This window comes from Crocuta crocuta, unplaced genomic scaffold, assembly GCF_008692635.1.
Source record: "Crocuta crocuta isolate KB4526 unplaced genomic scaffold, BGI_CrCroc_1.0 scaffold339, whole genome shotgun sequence".
NCBI classification, from domain to species: domain Eukaryota; kingdom Metazoa; phylum Chordata; class Mammalia; order Carnivora; family Hyaenidae; genus Crocuta; species Crocuta crocuta.
This window is the reverse complement of record NW_027530357.1, coordinates 4,285,457-4,303,066: the sequence shown is the minus strand read 5'-3', so window position 1 is coordinate 4,303,066 and position 17,610 is coordinate 4,285,457. Positions and strand designations below refer to the sequence as shown.

The 17,610-nt window shown below is 51.3% G+C and overlaps 1 protein-coding gene across 1 annotated transcript in view; it reads right to left on the bottom strand.

The window, feature by feature from the left end:
• Positions 1 to 17,610, bottom strand: part of KSR2 (kinase suppressor of ras 2) — a 418,048-nt gene that overhangs the window by 60,652 nt on the left and 339,786 nt on the right. Inside the window, exons 10-14 of the mRNA XM_077765936.1 lie at positions 15,263 to 15,428; positions 7,304 to 7,345; positions 6,563 to 6,635; positions 2,568 to 2,616; positions 358 to 725 (exon numbers count right to left, since the gene is read on the bottom strand). Of these exons, the coding sequence (XP_077622062.1) occupies positions 358 to 725; positions 2,568 to 2,616; positions 6,563 to 6,635; positions 7,304 to 7,345; positions 15,263 to 15,428 (698 nt within the window). The remainder of the gene's footprint in view (positions 1 to 357; positions 726 to 2,567; positions 2,617 to 6,562; positions 6,636 to 7,303; positions 7,346 to 15,262; positions 15,429 to 17,610) is intronic.

Below are 17,610 nucleotides of genomic sequence, written 5' to 3'. Positions count from 1 at the left end.
TTCTGACTTAGTCCAAGCAGCTCAATTTACACATGGAGATGGTGAGTCTCAGCGATAATTGTTTCACAAGCACTCGGAGCACAGGGGGCTCTAGAACCGACTTCCCTCCCCTCCCGTTCAGTGCTCTCCCCGCGGCACGGCTCTGCCAGAGAGTTTTACCATCAAAGGTATTTCCTGGACTCTCAAATCTCAGAACCACACAACAGGGAATGGGAGAAGTAGAAACGCTCCATTCTCCAGACCGAGGAGTCAACGAGAAGCCTCTCCCCACCCCCAACGCTACCCCCACTTCTCAGCTCTGTCAGAAGCACAGCTCTGGGCTCAGATCCATGGCTGGGGAGCCGAGGCAGGACTGACCTGGTGATGATGGCCAGGTGGGGCGGGCTCATGCAGGCGCCCATGAAAAGCACCACGTTCTCATGCCGCGTCTGCCGGTAGGCCATCACCTCCCGCTTGAAGGCCTTGAGCTGTTCTTCATTATCCCTCTCGATGTCGATCAGCCGGATGGCCACCTCCCCGTGCCAGCGGCCGTGGTACACCTGCCCGAAGCGGCCCTTCCCAATGAGCTCGCCGATCTCCAGCTGCTCAAACGGGATGTCCCACTCCTGCAGGAAGATGCTGGTCTGGCTGGCCTTGCGTGGGAAGCTCCGGGCTGAGAGCAGGGACAGGTTCATCTCCTCAAAGTCGTCCTCTGACTCCTCAGCCTCATCGTGGCCCTCTTCGTTCTGTGGGCGGAAAGGGGAGGGCGGTCAGGGCGGCTGTGACACTGCCCCTGACGCCGGCCCGCCTGCCCACTGGGTCCTGTCACGCATGTGCAGGTCTGGATGTGTCTCTGTGCGCACTTCTGGCTGGTGTGCACACAGATCTATTAGCCCAGGCCGCTCTTGTCTAGAATCGTATATAATGAAGGAGCTGAAAGGGAGATCACGGTCATCCAACGCTCCCGGGCTAAGGGGGAAACTGAGGTTCACAGAGGAGAAATGCCAGGGTGCCACCCATTCCGATTTGCTGGGACTTCCTTGGTGTGGGCACTCAAAGTCCCCTTGGTGGGGGCGCCTGGCAGGCTCAGTCAGTAGAGCATGTGATTCTTGCTCTGAAGGTTGTAAGCTGGTGCCCCACACTGGGCGCAGAGGTTACTTAAAGGTTAAAGACCGTACAGCAAACGGGGTTGACTGGTCACCCTAGGAGATGCCCCGGCTCCCTGTGACACAGACAGGTAGATCTAGGGTTAAAAGTCAGGTGTCCCGGCTCCTAACATCCAACGCCCTCCTACTGTACCGTGATGTTTCGGTTTGCTACTTACCCGCGTGTGCCAAACGCAACAGGCTAAACTATGGGCGCGTCGGCGGTCTGCAGAGAACATGTGACAACCCTCAATGTTGAGCGCCTTTTGATTTCCTCCAGAGTTTGGAATTGAGGAGTCAGGAAAAGGGAGAGGTCAGAGCTACTCTGCACGGGCCAGACGCCTGGGCTTCCTACGCAGCCAGGATGGAAGGGAGGCTGATAGAATGGGCTTAACGATCAGAAGAAATGAGCTGAAATCTGGCCGCTGTGTGACCTTGGGGAAGCCACTTGACTTCTCTGAGACTTCCTTTTCCTATCATAAAGTGGGGCTAATAAAATCAGCCCCTGGGGATGGTGTGAGGTTTCCAATAAGGTGAGTGCCGGTTAAGTTTCTTGCACAGAGCTGACCACCCGTATGAAATGGGCACTGGGCTTCCTGGGAAAATGCAGATTCCTGGGCCCTACCCAGAGCTGCTGAATCAGAAAGCAGAAGGCCAGGGGCAGAAATCTGCATTTTTATCTGGCACACCCACCGCCCCAAGGACACAGAGGTGTGACCTCCATGACCAGGGACCCACCTTCCCAGCATGGGGGAAGGGAGTGCCCCACCCCGTGGCCCCTGGAAGGAGGGAGAAGCTGGTGCCCCAGCCAGTGAGAATTCCCAGAAGCTTGGGGGCTGATGAAGCAGCCTCAGAAAGTGGCCCCCTGGCTGGCTGTGGTCTTCCTGAGCCCAAACCTGAGCAAACTGTCCCTCATGGCCCACTCAGGAGAAATGATACGGGACACATTGGGATAATTTTTCAGTGACCACAATACCTGCAGAAAGGACAGGATTTTCTCTGGAAACCCTGGCTCTATTCCTTTCAGTTCAGGACACACCAGCAGGGCTGAGGAGTCCATGGTTCTTACCCAGGACACTTCATTGATTCCTCAAAAGACCATTCTCAAAAGCCTGCCAAGCTCAATGTCCTTAGGACTCCGCCTCCTCCAGTGTATTCTATGGAAGGCAGTGGAACACAGCTGCCTTGGTATTCACCTGGCCCTAAGCTGATTTTGCAGCTAAGAAAGCAAATCGCTCGCCAATTTCTGCACAGCTGGCTTTTCCACCACGTGCACCATATAACGGCCCATTAGGCTTGGGGCCGGGCAGGGCCACCAAGTGTTAGAACATCCATCAAACTGGGCCACCCCACCCCCCACCGCCCCCAAGCCCCCTTTGTCATTAAAGACAAGTGTGGGGGCAGCCCCAGGGGAAAAGGTGCTTCACCCTCTCCAAATCTCACCTCTGAGGTTGGCTCCACTTCAATTTGAAGTAATGGATTTCCTTCCAAGCTTTAAAGAAAAGAAACATAAACGTGACCCTCAGGTGAAAAGGTAGGTCTGTGTACTCTTTAGTCACATACGAAGAGTCTTCGAATGCGTAGCCCTCACCATCAAGCCTTTATCTCAAAATGCACTTCCAACACTTGTGTCTAAAACTAATCCATAACCTCGCCATGAAGAAGCAGTGACAAGGACACTGTTTTAAATAGATTTTTTTCTAGGCTGCTCAGGGCTCATTTTTCTTTATTGCTTTGGTTTCCACTAATCTAGCAGCTTCCTTATAAATTGGTCTAAATGCCATGGGTAGAAAAGTCCTCAGAACTCTGGCTGTTTGCTAGGAAAGAATTAATGAGAGCTCTAAAGCGGGGCGCCTGGGTGGCTCAGGAGGTTGAGCGGCCGACGTTGGCTCAGGTCATGATCTCATGAGTTCCAGCCCCACGTCGGGCTCTGTGCTGACAGCTCAGAGCCTAGATCCTGCTTCACATTCTGTGTCTCGCTCTCTCTCTCTGCCCCTCCCCTGCTCATCCTCTGTTTCTCTCTCTCTCAGAAATAATAAACATTAAAAAAAATTAAAAAAAAAAAAGAGATCTCTAAAGTTCACTCGGGTTTGGAACCTTCTGGAAGAACTTTAGTGTTGGGGATTACTGGACCCCCGTTTTTTTAAAGTTGGCACCCCGCCACTCTGCCTTTATGAAAGGTCTACATTGGTGTCTCGTTTGCTAACCAAAAGAAATTCGAAGAGGACTTTTGCTTTTTGGAAAAGGGTGAAAAGCAAAACTTGCCCTCAGCGTCTGTTCTGCAGCGAGCTGTTGCAGAGGCGGCGGGCCCCTGAGCAGTGTGAGTGGTGGGTGCCTCCAAGCTCCTTCCCGGGGAGCTGCCCTCAGCATCGGCATCAAGCCTCCATACCTTTGACCTGTATCTCTGAGCATCTCTGCTTAATCTTGATTTACTTTGTGCATCCGTTAGCAAGATGCGTCCTAAGCTATCAGAGAAGCCTGAGAGAGGGTTTTCAGGTCTGGGGACACCCTCCCGATTTTTCCATCATAAACATTATGATAATTTGCTTCTTGGCATGACACGTGTCAGGAACGGCATGAAGCCCTCCGAGGGACATAGACTTGAACCCTGCGTGGCTCCTGACTTTGAGGAATAGCATATTACTACCGAAGGGACGAAAGCCAAGTACGGAGATACTGTGCAGGAAGGCTAAGAGCGACAAGGGCCAAAAGTTAGGCATGAATTGAATAAATGGAGTATGCTGGAAAATTCCCCGGAGGGATTATGGGATGTATTTTCCCAGTGCGCAGTGTCTGAGTTAGTTGGACGTTGCCAATCACGTTGAACCGGGATGTGTGGAATGAGAAGGATCAGAACCGCAGTGGACCGGAAGACACAGGTGCGTGCATGCGTGTGCGTATGCGTGGGCACGTGTGCACACACGTATATACGTCTGTGCGCGAGTGTGATGCAATCACGAGCTCATGAGCTGCAGCTGTTCTGAGCGTGGGCGCAGGCTGAGTGCGGGTGCCGGGGGATACGGTGTGTTTGCGTGTGTGAGTACTAAGTATAGACTGAGGGCTGCGTGGGGATTATGGGGCGTGCTCTGTGCCGGGGATGTTCTGGGCGCGTGTGAGTTGGGTGTACCTCGTGGTGGGGTGGGGGGCACACTGTATGCTGACAGTCAGCTGGGTATGTCCTGCGGTGTGACATGGACAGGATGTGGGGGGCAGTGTGTGTTAGGGGTGTTTCTGGGGGGTGTGTTTTCGGAGCAGAGGATGTGTTGTGTTTATGGAGTGCGGGGAGGGGGGGAGACAGTAACTGGGCAGCCGAGGGCACAGAAAACCTGTAACCGAGGGGAAGAATCACAGTGGAATCACAGGAATCACAATGGACACCTTTGGAAGCTTAGCAGACGCCCTCCCCCACCTCCTCACTTGAGGGGCCACCGCTATCCTAAGCCTGAGACCCCAAGAAGCTGCTGACCCTGCAGACAGAGCCAATCTGCTTCCCGGAGGGGCTCCTGGCAGGGGTCTGAAATGCTGCAAGAAGAACTAAAACACAGGGGAGAGAAGGGTGGGTGGCAACGTGCCTCTGCTTTCACATCAACCAATTGTTTCCAGCCCAGCCCAGGAGGGAAGGGGACTGAAACCCCACGAAGGCTGAAACTTGACACTTTGGGGAGATCTGGGTGGAACAGTGCAGCTGGGGTCCCTCCTCACACCCAAAGCAAACCAGGCAGTCCCCCTCTGCCTGCATCCAGGCGTGATTATAGTCGCGGGGCGATTAAATTATTTCCTCCTGTGAAGTGTCAGTGGCTGTCACTCCATGCGCATTTAAGCAGATCGCGGGCAGCGATCGACTCCATTATTTCGCTGGCGCTCCCTGCCTGCCAGTTAATAACCCGGAGTTCGTCTTGCACAAATTGTAGAATTAGCTTATGTGCGGCAGAGAAACGACCCTGAGCTGGGAGTGAGTGCAGTCTCTCCGGCAAACTGCTGCCTCTTTGATTTCACAGATGTACCATTTGGGTCTTGAACAAAGTCTGTACCATGGGCCAGGGAGGCTGGAGCAGTTAGGAGAGCCAGAGGAGCATCCAAGTCGGCAAAACTGTGAGCTGGGAAACCCGTCAAATCGAAATTAGGTCTCTAGCCGGCCCTCCACTTCGGCCACAACCCGAGAAGTTAAGTCAAGGAAGGTTTCAGCTCGGCGGCACAAACAGTAGACCGCCTAGAAGGAGAGTCTGTGTCCCAAGGTCGCGAAAAGTGCCACGCGCAGGGACACTGGCTGCGGTGTTATTTACAACAGTGAACTTCGGGAAGACTGGAGATCTGGCCATAGGGGAATGGTCACGGCCATTATTCTACATCGGTAATAACATTTTACAGCCGTGAAGGCCAATATCTGTGAAGAGTCTGGGATAATATTTTTAAAAAATGCAATGCTATAGCTTTTTAAAGGGATAACAGAGCAGGCTGGAAAAGTGCATCTATCATGAGTCACAAGTATGTAAAAACATGAAGAGAAAGAAAGCACACATCAAATTTCTAAGGGTGGTATGATTATGAGTGATTAGTTTTCCTTTCTTTTTTATTTTTTTATTTTTACAGAACAGTCTGCATTTCCTAAAATTAGTTTATATTATTTTTATAATGGTATAAACCAGAGGCCAGCGAACTTGGGCCAGATAGTAAATCTTTTAGACTTTGCAGGCCGAACGGTGTCTGTTGGAACCATTCAACTCTGCCATTGTGGTCTGAGAGCCACCAGGGATAGTAAGTCGTAAGCAAATGGGCATGGTTGTGTCGTAATAAAACTTTATTTATACATTTTTAAATGTTTATTTTTGAGAGAGCGCAAGTGGGGGAGGGACAAAGAGAGAGGGAGACACAGAATCCGAAGCAGGCTCCAGGCTCTGAGCTGTCAGCACAGAGCCCGACATGGGGCTCAAACCCACGAACCTTGAGATCATGACCTGAGCTGAAGTCGGACGCTTAACCGACTGCGCCACCCAGGCGCCCCAATACAACTTTATTTATAAAAACAAGTGGCACATAGGATTTGTCCCATCGACTGTAGTTTGCTGATCCCTGGTATAAACCTAAATTATGCTTTTTAAAGGGTGGAACAATGATGGAGAAGTACTGCTCTTTCATTAAGTTCTAGCTATGATAGAAAGTTACTGTTATGATCACAGAAAAGTCTGGGGATCCTAAGGAACTGGTCCAGCCCCTGGAAATCACCCTTGACATGCAGGGCCAGGACACAAAGCAGAGATGACTCGTTGGGCCTAGGCCGAGAGAGGCTGTCGCACTCTCCCTCTCTCTGTCTGAGTCATTCCCTATGTCTCTCCGTCAGTATCCGGCCCTATCAATCCCAGGACTAGGAAGACAGAAGACCATGCACCTGAGCAGACTGAGGACCCGGGACAGGAAAAGGAAGTCTCTGTTCCACTTACATTGGATTTGAGGTCACTGGATGCAGGATGACCTGGGGCGCCCGGGTCGGTGTCTCCAGCACGGGCACCACATCTGAGAGGCAGACAGGAGACAGTCAGAAACCCAAGGTGGAATCCACAGTCTGCCCCAAAGACCAGATTCCTGGGAGACGGGGCAGCTAGTAATTTCTCACCAGATCACGGTGGCCCCAGCCCGCTCTCTCCCTTCCTAGATCACTTGAACTTTTCCTGCTCAGAGGCACCAGTGATCTAAGATGACATCCTGAACAAAATGCCCCACTCTTGACTAGGGGGCTGCTGGAACCCTGAGCCTCTGACCCGAAGCACCTCCGAATCAGCCCCCAACTCCTGAGTTCTCTTTGGGATGGTGAGGCCGCTTGGTTTCACGTCTCCCAGTGCCCAACTCAGCCCTCCGACCAGCTCTCTCCTGCCACGTGGCTCCGGACCCCTCCTCATCCTGGCCCGTCTTCCTACTGCAGACCAGCTTCTCGGCCTTGCCCTTGTGTTTTGGGATCTCCTTGGTACCACTGTGCGCTTGGGGCCTCCCAGTCTTTCCTTTCCCCCTCCTTTCTTCCTTTTCCTTTTCCACCTCTACGTCCCACCATCATCCTGGGGTTTAGTGGTCCCATCGCCAATCCTCCTTGAGCTTGCCCGCCGCGGCAATCTTCACCTTCATCCATTCCCGCAACCCACGCACCCCAACAGGCTCGTTGAGGAGGGCCCGGGCGTGCATGGACTCACCTGGGAAGATGAACTGCTGCTTGTACTTGTAGTAGTGGGACGCTTGCAAAAGAATGAAAATACCAACGTGAGCACGTGCCTGAGCACGTAGCAGACCGGGCTCCCACAGCCACCACGTGGGTTCCCCGCCCACCCTCGAGGGGTTCCAGATTTCTGCAGACCCCCTGAACTACAAGGGGCTGAGCGCATGTATACGGGAAGCGGAGCTCTGGGCACCCAAGCCACCCTTCCCACATGCAGCTCCCTGAAAAATGAGCACTTGAACTTGGAGAGCCGCCCAGAGCCCAATCCCATTTTTGTTGACTACGGGGACACATACACACGGAGAAAAGTCTGTGAAACCATTGTCTAAAATACTAATTTTTTCCCCCTTTGACTACAGAGGCTTTCAAAAAATCCTCCAGGACGCAATGAGATATCATCTCACACCCCTTAAGATATCTACTATCACAATGACAAAAGAGAAGTGTGGGGGGAGAAGAAAGGGGAAAGTGTGGGGTGCTGTGGGTGAGAATGCCAACTGGCACAGCCACTGGGGAAAACAGTACGGGGGTGCCGCAAAAAATAAAAAATACAACTACCACGTGATCCAGCTTCCGGGAATATATCCGAAGGAAATGAAATCACTATCCTAGAGCAATAATCTGCACCCCCATGTTCACTGCAGCATTATTTACAAGGGCCAAGACACAGAAGCAACTCAAGTGTTCACTGATGGGTGAATGGATAAAGCAAATGGTAAGTGTACATGTATACACACACACACACACACACACACACCATATATGTATAGATGTACATACATAGAATGCTATTCAGCCTTAAAAAAAGAAAGAAATCCTGCCATTTGCAACATGGATGGACCTTGAGGGCACTGTGCTAAGTGAAACGAGTCAGACAGAGAAAGATAAATACTGTATGAGATCATGTAACATGCAGAATTTGAAAAAAACCATTCATACAAACAACCAGGTGGGTTAGGGGACGGGCTGAAGGTGGTCCAAAGGTACAGACCTACAGTTAGAAGACAAATAAGTCCTGGGGAGGTAACGTACATCATAGTGACTACAGTTAACGATTACTGTCCTGTACCTCTGAAAGTTGCTGAGAGTAGATCTTAAACGTTCTCAGCACAAGGAGAAAAATTCGTAACAGTGTGTGGTGATGGATAGACACTTGGATTGTGGTGATCATTTTGCAACACATATGTGTATCAAATCATTATGTGTGCACCTTACACGCATACATGTTCTATGTCAATTACATCTCAACGAGGTTGGGAAAACTGCACTTCCTGTGTTTTCCAAGTTTTCTGCACTGACCACTGTATTAGTTTTCCTGTCGCTGCTGTAACAAATGATGACAGGCTTGGTGGCTTAAATAACACGTTTATCTTCTTATAGCTCTGGAGGTTGGAGGTGTTGGAAGAAGTCACAAGGGGCTAAAATCAAGGTGTCGCCACGGCTGGTTCTTTCCAGAAGCCCCAGAGGAGAATCCATGCCTTGCCGTTTCTGGCTGTTAGAGCCTGCCTGCACTTTCTGGCTCCGGGCCCGTGACTCTAGTCTCTGCTCCTACTGTCTCTGACCTCCTTGTCTCCCTCTTACAAGGACCCTGTGGTTACATTTAGAATCCATCTGAATAATCTAGGGTTATCTTCCCACCTCAGGACCCTTAACTTAATCATCTCCGCAAAGTCAAGTCACATATGAAGTCACAGATTCATAGATACTGGGATTAGAGTGGGGCGATTTTGGAGGGTACCATTATTCTGCCTACCACAAGCATGGGTTGGTTTTTATATTTAGGGGAAAAAGATGTCCTCAACTTCACTGCTGCTTCACCCACAACTCATTTGACTTCCAGTCCAGCTGTTCCGGGCATCCCTGAGGTTTCTGATGTGGCCTGTTACTCCAGTGGGGTATAGGGCCTGGAGCAGGGGTGGGGGGCAAGGGTATCGTGGGCAGTGGAGAGGCCACACAGAGCCTCATCTCTCCAAGCAGAGGAAATGAGCAGGAATGGAGTCAGATACGAGTCCGAACTGGTGAACACGCTTCCAGAAACTACTTTATACCTTCAGAGACAACCTACAACTGCACATTGACTCACCAAGAATTTGCACAGCGGTTCAGAGGCTGGGGCCAAGAGTTGACTAGCCATGGCCCAGGGGCCAAATCTGGACCATCATCTGCTTTTGTACATAAAGTTTTATTGGAACACGGTCACGTTCATTCATTTGCATAGCTGGCATGCTATGACGTCAGAGCTGAGTATTTGCAACAACAGAGACTGTATGGCCCAAGGGTCTAAAATATTACTATCAGGCCCATCACAGAAAAAGTTCACTGACTTCCGGTTTAAAGCAAACGTGAGCTGGACAGAAGGAGTAGGAGGCTGATCCTGTGGGGCTGAATCCTCACTCTGCCTTTGGCTGTTGGTAAAAGCTTGGGTAACTCTCTCCGAGTCTCAGTTTCCACGAGTGTAAAATCAGGGATAATAACAGTCTTTCCCTCGCAGGGTTGAGATCATCATTCCGTGAGATAAGAGTGCATAGTGGTGCTGAATAAGCATTCGCTGCAGCAAATAAGCCAATATCTTTCTAAGCTCTCTTAATAAACAGACCAGAATGATTTATAATTAAGAGAAAATCGGTTTCAAAGAGTGAAGTCATTAGCTGCCCCCGAGGCTGGAACTGATTTATTAACTCCCCAGGACAGAGAGGGGTCTGGTACCAGTGGGTGCACGACTTGTGTTTGTTGAATTAATCAACTCTCTCTGAGCACAGCAATCCCCAAATATCTAGATTGTTGGAATTGGACGCATTTCCTGACTATGGAAAATGAGGTGCCCAGGAGGAGAGGCAACTCATTCAAGGTCACGGAGCAAAGCTTTAAAAGAAAACCAACCTCCATGATTTCAAGGTCCTTTCTTTCTTCTGGTAGATAACAGGTTTTTTTGTTTTGGGTTTTTTTTTGGTTTTGTTTTGTTTTGTTTTGTTTTGTTTTCCCACTGCACGCAGTCAACAAGAGGCTGAAATTAAAAAAGAAAAAACTACCCAGGGTTCTCAACAGGCTTAGCTGATCTCTTCCCTCTCCAGCCAGGACGGGGGATTCGGTGTCTGCAGCAAAGGCTAGCTGGCCCATTCTTTGATGGAGCACGGCTGGGCAAGGGACAGCAAAAACCGCTCTGACCGGGGACAGGGGTCAGGCAAAGGGACACCAGGGAAGGTCTCCATGCACAGAGCCAGCCCCCTCCTCCACCCCTCCGTGTGCTGGAGAACCACTCGTTCCTGATGATGAACCGGGACACTTCAGGTGGCTGGAGATACACGGGCCACTCCGAAGACACGGTCGCTGCTGCCCTGGAATCCTCCTTCCCGCCTTCGCTCCCTAAGGCCTCCCCCAAAAGCAATCTGAATGGTCTTCTAGAAGGAAGGATGGAGGGTAAGTCATCTTCTGCCTACAGCCCTTAAATAATATTGAGATTTAAATAAAATCTGTATAGATTCCTGCCGTGCTCTGCAAGCCTCATCCCTGAGTCTTACCTGGTGCTCTTTTCCCTAGTTCATGGCACTCGGGCTCATGGGGACATTTTTTTCAGCCCTTTCCTGGCATAGGGTCTTTGCACATGCTCCCCTCCCTCTGCCCAGCCAACTCTCCCCCACCTTCAGAACTCAGACACCTCATCCTCAACTTGTTGTCCTCTTGAACTTGCCATGTGGCTGCCGTAACACTGTTCTTCTCCTTCGTAGCGCCCGCTGCAACTTATTTCAGGTGTGTGTCTGCGTGGTGAACCCATCTCTCCCACTAAGCTATAGATTCCACGGGATCAGGGTCTGTGGCAGGCAGAATAATGCCGCTCTGTCCAAGAGGTCCTCCCCTAACCCCCGGAAGCTGTGACTACACCCCCTTCCAGGGCAAATGGGTCTCTGCAGGCATCCTGAAGTTGAGGATCTTGAGAAGAAGTTATCCTGGATCCTCTGGGCGGGCAACATAAATGCAGTCACATGGGTCCTTCCGGGAGCGGGGGGGCGGGCAGGTGGATCAGAGTCAGAGAGAGAGTCAGAGATGTGATAACGGACACAGAGGTGGGAGTGAGGTGGAGCCATGAGCAAAGGGATGCAGGCAGCCACTGGCGGCTGGGGAACGGCAAGGAATAGCACCCCCAGGAGACAGCAGCCCCGTGGACACCGGTGAAACGGATTCTGGACCTGTGACCTCCATCACTGTAAGATAATACATTTGGACTGTTTTAAGCCACGAAGCTTGTGATGATTTGGCTGCAGCAGCCATTGGAAACTCACACAGGGCATGACTGCTATGTGTACGGCTCTGTACCTCGTGCCTCGAATACTACGGGTACCAAGTAGATGTTCACTAAATATGTCATAGAAATAGATGGATGAGTGCAGTCTGGGGGCCAGAAGACGACTTGAAGAGACAATCTGCAGCTTGGGCAGTGCATGAATTTCAAGTCATTCATTCATTAGTTCATTCATTCATTCAAAAAACCCCATTTAATTGGTGCCTTCAACTGCAGGCAATGTGTCGGGCTTCAGGTGCAGAAGTGTGAATGAAGCAGACATTATAGACAATGAAATAAGTTAATAAATGGACGAAATCTTGGCAGGGAAGAAGCACTGTTGAGCATAAGGAGGGAAGCAGGGCAGAGTGAAGGGAGGCAGGGGATTCTGAAAGGGAGGAAACCCACCCATAAGCCACTTGCCATGTCAAACGTGGCCCCGGGATTCAGAAGCAAGTGATGGAGAACAAGGAGATCAATCGTAAATCCTACCAAGCCTGTGCCTGACGCGCTTGGTTTTCCAACTAAAAACCCTTTCTTGCACATGTCCTGAGGTTAACAAGTGAGCCACAGGCCTGTCAACTCCACAGGCCTTTCTGGAAAAGAAATGTTCTAGATCAGTCAATGCTGAGAACATTACTATGCCTAGGCAGTAGCTGGAATCGTCTTCAGGAAACCCACCATTTGGCACAGAATTGCGACCACTGCTGCTTTCCCATCAACAGAGGCTTGCAGTCAAGGGTGTGACAGGTGATGAGGACCTTGTATGAACAGGATGGGCCACTCGTCATTCTGAGGGAACTTTGCTAAAACCTCCCAAGTCAAGGGAGAAGGTCTGGCTGCTCTTCTGGGAGGTCCCATTTTGTTCTCCACTTCAGTATCGCACTCTGTTATTATTATTCAATTATAAAACGTGAGCAGTGCTTGGTATTCTATACACTGTAGCAAGGCACAAAATAAAATTCTTAGAAACAGCTGCCCTGAAATTCTCGCGGGCTTTTTTGTGCACGTACAAATAGACAAGTATATATACACATGCGTATAAACGTACTTGTACAACCATACATAATTATTTTAGAATAAACAGGATTTTATTCTACCAACTGCTTTGCCAATCTCGTATTTCCCCACTTACACGACGTTGCGGATACCTTTCATGTCAGGATATCCACAAAGAGCCACCCCACTCTTTTTAAGGGTGGCTGCACGTGTGGTTATGCAGATATATTACAGTGTATTCAACCATTCCCCTCTTGATTGTATTTAAGCGTTCCCCACTTGGGGTGAGTCCAAAGTTTTCACTACCGCAATGGAATCCTTTCACATAGATCCCTGCACCCTAGGTAAGCATATCTGCATATATAGCCTTAGAAGTGATATTGCTGGTCCAAGGAACGTACCTATAAAACTTTCATAGACAATGTGAAATTGCCTTCTCAAAAGGACTAATTCGATTCCTGCTCCTAAAGCCAGGGTCTGGGAGGATTTCATCTTTATTTCCACAATTCTGATTACGCCCGTATTAATTAGCAGTGATGATGAGAAATGCTAAAAATGGTAGGTAGCCATGGCAATTTGTTATTTTTTCTTTTAAAATTTTTTTAATGTTTGTTTATTTTTGAGAGAGACAGAGAGAGACAGAGCATGAACAGGGGGAGGGGCAGAGAGAGAGGGAGACACAGAATCGGAAGCAGGCTCCAGGCTCTGAGCTGTCAGCACAGAGCCCGACGTGGGGCTTGAACTCATGAACCGTGAGATCATGACCTGAGCTGAAGTCGGACGTTTAACCGACTGAACCCCCCCAAGCACCCCCCAGAGCTCATACTCTTAGCTGCTGTTCTAAAGTGCCTTCTGTCAGAGGACCCCTCGGCCCACTCCCTAAATGACGTCACTGTCATGAGATGCTCGGAGTAGGTGCAGATCGCTGGCAGACTAGCCGCAAAGGAGCAAGGAGCCGTGGTCAGGAACCCAAGGGACACAGCGATCACCCTGGTTAGCCAGGTCTCTTGCCAGCAGTCTTCTAGGGACAGAAAGAGCCGTGGCACCCTGACGTACAGGTCTTCAGAGGCCCTTTCCCAGCCCCTGGCCCATGAAGCAGCAGGGCAGCAACCCATTTCAGGGGCCATTCCCTGAAGTCAGTATCTGGCAATGGGGAGGAGCAGCTCTAAGAAAGTGCCCAGACCCGCTTCCTCCCAGGTCTGGGGCAGGGGGAGGGTCATGAAGTGTCCAAGGGTCCTTCGTCCATTCACCCCCTTCCAGCGAAGCGGAAACGGACCACCCTGCAGGTGGGGGGAGCCCTCAGTCTGTAGACACAGCAGGCGGTTTTTGCCTAACTGGCCGGGGGAGGCGCACCCTGGGATCACGCCAGCTGGCCACTCACATTACGGTCTGTGGTGGCTGCCAAGTGCATGGCCCTCACGCCAGACAGATACATGACTGCCTTGGGCTTGAACGTCACCAATACGTCCCAGTCTTGCAAAACTCCAAAATGTGCCCTATTCCTACGGACACAGCCCAGATCCCAACGGTGTGGGTAGGTGAGAGCCTGGCTGTAGACGGGCAGCTGTGTCTGGGTGTGGCCAGGTGTGGGTCTGGGCCTCCACCTGCCTCCTGGTCGTCCAGTTCACAGCTGATGAGGCTTGGAAGTGTGACCCGTGGCTGGGGGACCTGGAAGTGTCCCCTCTGCGTGAAACCCACAGGCTCAAGCAGAACTCGGCCCCCAAATCAGCGGGACTTTCCGCGACGATAAAAATGTTCCACGCTTGCACTGTCCAACATGGCAGCCATCGGCCACAAGTGCCCAATGAGTCATTGAAACGTGGCTAACGTGGCTGAGGAATTAAAAGTTTAACTATATATTATTTTAATTCATTTCAATTTAAGTGGCTGCACGTGGCTCGCGGGCACCATACAGAACAAGGCAGTTTGAGACTCTGGTTCCAACCAGCCAAGCCAGACCTCATCCCAAAGCCTCCTGCCTGACTCCCGCCATAGGTGAGCTCAAAAATCCTTAGGGCCCCTGAAGGGAAAGTGGGGGGAAGACAGATCTGGCCCACCTGAGCAGAGAAAGATCTCTTTCTTAAATCTAATGCCAAAGGAGGCCAAGAGGCCAAAACATCTCACGAGTGGCTTCTCCAGCATCTCAGAGCCCAGCGTACAGTCTCAGATCCACAGCTAGGCTCTCTGGAATTTATGAGCTGGGAGAAGCTTCCAGATCCTCTCATCCATCTGTATCCCCTCAGAGCTGGGAACACTGACATCAGAGATCACACGACAGAAACATGACAGGACCAGACACTGAATCCGGGACTCTGGCAGTTTCCTCATAGCCCTCTCCCGACGCCTGGGTAAGACTCCGACCGCAGCCCTGCCCAGGTGTGGCCCCAGGATCCTGTGGCCGGACCGCAACGTATTTAGCTCATGGGCCAACTGCTGGCTCCCAAGCAGAGCCTCAGTGTCCTCATCTGTAAAATGGAGCTGATAGAACTTACCTCATGACTACTCTAAAGATCAGATATGCGGTGATTGACCTGCACAGAGTAAGACTCACCCGCATCCCTTCAACCCATTGCCTTTAAGCATGGCCTGGCCATGGCCCTGGTTCAAATCCAACCTCCCCCCGCAAACCCGGCCCCCACGACTCCCCGAGTGCAGAGGTACCTGGCAGGTTGAAGTTCTTCTGCCTCGTGCACTGCGGCGAAGGGTGCAGGGGAGAAGGCGGTGTGGCACTGGGAGGGAGGGGGGGTGCTGGCGAGGAGGGCGTGGAGGATGTCGTGGATGAGGGGTTGCTGCTCGAGTCTGGCTGGTAAGGGACGGGGATGTGGTCCTGCAGAGAGAAAACAGGGCAGGGGCGGGGCGGGCAGAGACACGGGAGTGAGAGTGAGCAAGCAGGAAGGAAGCCCACCCGGGGCATCCTTAGTGCCCCCTTTGCTCGGCCACCAGAAGCTTCCAAAGCCACACCTGCTTCATCCTCGCCACCTGCAAGGCGGCTTGTATCCAGCTGTGGGAGGAAGAATTTCCTGGCCTCAATTTCCTGTCCACTGTCTGGACTCCAGACTGAAAGGTTCCCACATAATGAAAGCCACATAGGTGACAGCCACGCTCCCTGAGCCTTTTTGATTTGGGAAAGTCCCACGCCGAGGTGCCCAGAGTGCTCTTCCCACCCTGACACCTTGCCTCCCGAGTGTTTATTAAAGAATTGACAGCCTGGTAGCTCAAGAGAGGACGCGAGAGCGTCTTCCCTCAGTTGTCACGGAGCTGGCGCGGCCTCTGCCCGCCCTGAGCAAACCCGAAGCCAGAGCCCACGCGCGCATTCAGAGCAGCCCCAGCCGTGGCGGGATCCGAGGCAGGGCAGTGGCTTGAATGGTGTCCCTCAAAAGACCCCCCCACTGGGAAACTCAGAACGTGACCCTATTCGGAAAAAGGCCTTCGTAGACGTGACTAAGGGACAGATCATTCTGGATTCAGGTGGGTCCTGAATCCCATGCCAAGTGGAAAATGAGAGGGGCACCTGGGGCAACTCAGTTGGCGAAGCGTCCCGCTCTGGGTTTGGCTCAGGTCACAGTCTCAGGGTTTCGTGGGTTTGAGCCCCGAGTGGGGCTCCACACTGACAGTGCGGAGACTGCTTGGGATTCTCTGCCTCTCTCCCTCTCTCTCTCTCTGTCCCTCCCCAACTCGTGCTGTCTCTTTCTCAAAAAATAAATAAATAAAAATTTTAAAAAAAGAAAGGGAAAATGAAACGCACACACACAGAGGAAAAGACCACATGAAGACGTAGATAGAGACTGGACTGTGCATCTATAAGCCAAGGGGCGCTTAGGATTGCCAGAACAGAGAGGTTAGGAAAGAGGCATGGGATAGATTCTCTCTCAGAGCATCCAAAACGACCAATCCCACACTAACACCTTGATTTCGGACTTCTGGCCTCCAGGACCACGAGGAAAAAAAGTCTGTTGTGCTACCTGGGTTGTGGCCGATTGCTAACGCAGCCCCAGGAAACTAAGAGCCCGAGTCAGGCAAACCCAGATTCAAATCCCCTAGGCACCTCTTCCCCATACCTTCTGGACAAAACGCTTTACCTCTCCATTCCTCAGTTTTGCCCCCTGGAAAATGGGAATAATACCAGCAAACCTCAACATCCTATAAAAGGGATTCCTGCCTCTTAATCCCAGCACAGCTGGCTCCTTAATCTGTCTGCTCACATGACAGCGGTCACTTGGTCCTTGCATGACCCGGGCTGGTTCCAGGTGCCTGAGGATGGTTTTGTAGGACCCGATATTTTACAGCAGGTATGTGCACCTGCCAAACTGCAGAGTCAGCGTAACAAACACCAACCAGCATGGGGGGGAGGAGGGGCAAAGTGGGGGCCGACGGGAAATGGACATTTTCCATCTGGATGCCCGGTGGGTGCCTGTGCTGTGTACGTCACCCTCCCAGAGCCCACTCGCTCCCACTGCCTCCGAGTAAGTGACTTTACTTCCGGGGGTGTCAGTCTCTCCTTGTCCCTCACGTGGGCTCAGAATATCCACCACTGGGTCTGCTGGGAAGTTTCAATGAGGTTATGAATGTACCTACACCCCTACTATTGGGCCGTGGCACACTGCTGTCAACAAATGGTAGCAATTGTGTTGATGATGTAATTTGCAATTAAGCTTTTTATTTGGGATAACTGTAGATTCACATGCATTTTTTAAAAAAATTATTTATTTATTGGGGGAGGAGGGGCAGAGATAGGGAGAGAGAATCCCAAGCAGGCTCTGCGCTGTCAGCACAGAGCCCAACGTGGGGCTCTATCTGATGAACCATGAGATCATGACCTGAGCCAAGACAAAGAGTCAGATGCTTGACTGAGCCACCCAGGTGCTCCCATAGGCAGTTTTAAGAAGCAACGGAGATCTGGGGCACCTGGGTGGCTCAGTCGGTTGAGCGTCTGTCTGACTTCACCTTAGGTCACAATCTTGAGGTTGGTGAGTTCAAGCCCCACATTGGGCTCTGTGCTGACAGCTCAG